At 36.1% G+C, this 4,321-nt stretch overlaps 1 protein-coding gene across 1 annotated transcript; it reads right to left on the reverse strand.

Moving 5' to 3' along the window:
* Positions 1–583: 583 nt before the first annotated feature.
* Positions 584–1,850, reverse strand: LOC18034989 (vestitone reductase). Its single transcript, XM_024179638.1, has 4 exons — positions 1,730–1,850; positions 1,096–1,626; positions 807–1,002; positions 584–725 (listed from the first exon to the last, which is right to left on the reverse strand). The coding sequence occupies exons 1-4, from the start codon at positions 1,848–1,850 to the stop codon at positions 584–586; spliced, it is 990 nt and encodes a 329-aa protein (XP_024035406.1).
* Between the last annotated feature and the right edge of the window lie 2,471 nt (positions 1,851–4,321).

A 4,321-nucleotide genomic window follows, 5' to 3' on the forward strand; every position in this document is an offset into this window, starting at 1 on the left:
TCTTGCATATTGATAATAAATTGGTAAAACAGTACTACTGGTGTAGTCTTGTAGATAACCCACATGAATCGATAAGTCAAACGAAATTATCATTATTATTATTTTGAAACAAAGAAAATAATTTCATTACAACCAAATTGCTGAACAGAACAAACACTTCGTCCATAGCAGATCTTAGAATCAAATTACAGTAACCAATTACAGCAAACTATTGGCTTAACCAATGTATATATAGCGTATTGACGGGCACAGAGGAAATATCATGCGACCAAGGTTAAACAAACGGCACCTCCACTCCTGTCAACTTGCAATACAACAAATTGAAGCTCCATTCATGATAAACCTCAGTTTCTGTCAACAAATCCTCCACCATTAAAGTTGGCTCTACCAATTGGTACACTAAAAGATCGATCTGTTGCAATGACCGATCTGCAGTTCGAGACTTTTCAAATCTGAAGAATTATAAATTTCAAATCTAAAAGTAAAGCATTTTTTAACTGATAAAACAACAAAAAGGCCAGACATGGATACACAATATTGTTCATTTTCACAACATGAACTTATATAAGTTCATCTATTTGCACTAAAGGTAGCCTCTTTCTTTGCAGCATTTGATTGCCCCATCAAACATCTCATCGATCCCATACTTATATGTAAAACAAATATCCAGGAGTTTCTTTGACGATAACGCTGATAATTTATAACCTTCAATCTCCGATAAAGAACTGCAAAATTCCTCCATTATACTAAAAGATGATAATTATAAATAAAATGGAAAATTAAGGGTAGAACTTAATTGGACTTACTCCACATTTGGTATTGGATATTCAGGGTGTTTTGCAGAAAGAAATTCAGCCATCTCTTGAATAGTTAATTTGGCTGAAGAGCAAATGTATCTCCCTTTTGCATCAGGATATTCAAGTAAAAAAATATGTGCCCTTGCTACATCATCTATGTGCACCATTGATATGTTGAGAAGAATGCTATATTCCTCTCGATTGCCTGATAAGCAGAGATGTTGACCAAAGCATTAGTCGATCAAAGGCAACACATATAGACATGATTAATCTCGACAAATTAAATCAGAGCATGTACCCAAGACCATGGCCAACGTGCTGCGAACAGATCCAGCAAATTTAGGACAAATGAAGGGACCAACAACAAAAGAAGGTATTAGTGTCACAAGATCCAATCCATGTTCTTCTGCAAACTCAAGAGCTGCCCTTTCAGTTAATGTCTTAGTAAGTACGTACGATTTTCCCCAGATATCCAATTTTCTAATGTAATCTTCATCACTCCAAAATGTCTCATCTAGCATATCAACATCTTTGCCACTGAAATAAACAGTTGATCCACTCGAAGTGTACACAAATCGCTTCACAGTTCCAGATTTCAAGCATGATTTTAAGATGCCTATTGTTCCATTGACTGCTCTTTGTGTCATAACTTCCTCAGTTTCTTTTCCATCGATATCAATAGGTGCAGCTACATGAATAACGCCAGCGCATCCAGCAATGGCTGCATCGAAGCTCTCAGGGTCATTGAGATCGGCATTAAAGATTTGAAGCCTCTCCGATGCTCCTGGTAGATTTGTCAGGAAGCTAAGGTCTTTCTTGTGTTCTGCTTATTTTTCATAATATTGAACAAACTCAATCTTGTCATTAAAGATGTAAATAAAATAATTACCTATTAAATTTGAAAAGAACCCTGAACTTGAAAGCATACATAACTGGATCCGATCTAAAGGTGGTTGTGACGGAGTAACCATGATCAAGAAGCCTCATGATCAGCCAAGATCCTATGAAACCTGTACCACCTGTTACACAAACTCTTCCTTTTTGTTCTTCCATCTCTATGAGACTATCTAACTTATTCTTTCTACTTTCTATGACAATGGGAATCACTTTTATACATGAATTTATCCATATGCTGAGTTTAGTTGTGCTCACTTTTTATAATAAAAATATGTGGCGGCTATCTAACATTTCTCTCCCAATTTGATATATATAAGCTCATAAATTTTGAAAAATTTTGTTTTCACGCGCAAGTCGACGTTCTCGATTTATATATTATGCCACGAATTGCACATTTATTGTTTTAAATTTGAGAGATGATTAGTCATTGTCACTAATTAATGGATTAAGCTTTTCAAAATAATAATAATAATAATAAATGGATCAAGCAGTTAATATGTTACATCATGAGAGAGTGATGTACGCAATAAGACGACCGATCTTATGTTAATGTTGCCTTATGTAATTTTACATCAAGTGGGATTATTTGTACTCTAAAGTTTATTCAAGACACTCAGTTTTTTAAATTCATATTTATTAAATTTTAAAATTCACATATTTGTTAATGGATCTGTCAAAATATAAAAGTTACACTCAATTTCTTCACATTCTTCTGTGTTCTCTAAGTTCTCTCTCACACTGAAAGTTTTCACAACACATTGTTAAAATGCTTTTACGAATTTTTATTTATTATTATTATTATTATTATTATTATTGCAGCCAAATACTGATAAAATGGAGTACTCATGCCTAATTAATTTCATTCGGGTTCTGTACAACGTGTTTGTTTAGTTTATCAGATTTTGTTCATTAATAATTTGCCATATTATCGTGAAGTAACGTAGCTCAAGTTATTAATAGCAAATCTTCATAAAAGATATGTGAGGGAACATAATTGACAAAACATGGATAAGGTGAGGTTATTTACTTAAATTTCTAAAATATATTTTGGACACTTATCTACTTTGAATATTCATATGCAAAATTTAAAAAATTTAATTTACTTTAAAACAATCTTTGTTATGAAATATTTCTTATTTTTCAATAAGTATTTCTTAAGATATTTTCTTTTTTGTAAGATTGCTATTTAAAGAATAAGTAATTTCCCTTTTGAGACTTGACTTATTTAAGGAGGAATATTACTAGTATAAGAAAATGATTACTTCTCCTACAAAGAATAATCACTATATATAGGGAGGTTGGGTTCACTTATTTATAAAACACAACAATCAGTTCTTTACAAGTAAACAGTTTTTTGTGTGAGAGAAATAGTAGGTTTATTGAGAAGTTGGGTGTTATTGGGATTTTGGCTGTGAAGAAAAATACTAGAGTGATTCTAACAATTTTTCACATAATGAAATTTTCTCACGTCTTCCTTGATGGCCGTGGGTTTTTTTTTTTTTTTCATTATAAGAGTTTTCCACGTAAATTATTATGTTGTGTGATTGATTTTATTTCTTCATTTATTTTTTTTATTATTTATTTAATATATTTTACTTGCAGGATCTTGGGCGGAATTAAAATTCCCTAACAATCTTTAAAGTAACAAATCAATCCTCATTAAGCTCATTTCATTAAATACTTTGTATCCTCCTCTGCTATAAGAATACGTTTAATAATACAAGAGAAAAAATGAGTATCTGAAGCAGATTCATGCACGGGAATGCTGACTTTTCTTCCTCTAGGTGTTGATGCGAGATTCTGGTTGTCCTCGTTTTACGACCAGGGTCTCTGCTCGATCAACTTCACCTCGACCAGGATCTCTCCTCGTAAAGCTTCTTCTCCAGAGGTTCCTGCGCACACAGACAGGTCAGAGTACGCCGGTTGTTTTCCCGGCGCAAACCCTCCGACGCTCAAGTCAGATATGAAGGTTCGGGGAACGCTTGCCACAAATCTTATGGCTGTTAGGTTGTTTTCTCTCTTTTAGAATTTCTTTTCTAATCTCAAAAATGCTAACCCATTTACCTTCGTTGGCTACCTTTTTATAGGCTTCCTCTGAATCCCAGTTTTCCGCTTTCTTCAAGACGGTACAGGACTCTGACTGCCGCGTTATGGGCAAACGTGGGATCTTGCGTGTTACGCCACGGTTCTGGGGAAAGTGTGGCTGTCGTGGTTTTGTGAGATCTTGTTTCCGCTTTTTTGGGGGACGGTATGGGACTCCGACTGCTGCGTTATGCTGCGTTATGGGCAAACGTGGGATCTTGCGTGTTACGCCACGGTTCTGGGGAAAGCGTGGCTGTCGTGCCTAGATTCTCGGGCTGGAGAGCATGTCTTGCCAACTGCCGTCGACCGGGTCTCCTCGCCTCTCGACCTCTAGCCGGAATGGCCTTATGCCTCTTACAGGAAATTTGCCTCGCGGATGACGTGCTCGTGGACGAGCAGGATATTTCTGCTCCTGTTCCCCCGCGCACCAGGCTTTTACGGAACACACCGGTTCGCAGAACTCTGCCATCAGATATCTGCTCACCATGCCTGGTCTCGTCGACGTATTTCTCCCAAACACCGGTCCCCCAGTTTCTGGTGTTGGG

This window comes from Citrus clementina, unplaced genomic scaffold (genome assembly GCF_000493195.1).
Source record: "Citrus clementina cultivar Clemenules unplaced genomic scaffold, Citrus_clementina_v1.0 scaffold_8, whole genome shotgun sequence".
Lineage (NCBI taxonomy): Eukaryota > Viridiplantae > Streptophyta > Magnoliopsida > Sapindales > Rutaceae > Citrus > Citrus x clementina.

Excerpts from the sequence above, each read along its gene's own strand:
- LOC18034989 (XM_024179638.1), bottom strand. The coding sequence starts at position 1,850 with ATGGAAGAACAAAAAGGAAGAGTTTGTGTAACAGGTGGTACAGGTTTC. Across the intron at positions 1,627-1,729 it reads CACCTTTAGATCGGATCCAG|AAGCAGAACACAAGAAAGAC; the intron begins TTATGTATGCTT and ends ATTATGAAAAAT. Across the intron at positions 1,003-1,095 it reads CACGTTGGCCATGGTCTTGG|GCAATCGAGAGGAATATAGC; the intron begins GTACATGCTCTG and ends TCTGCTTATCAG.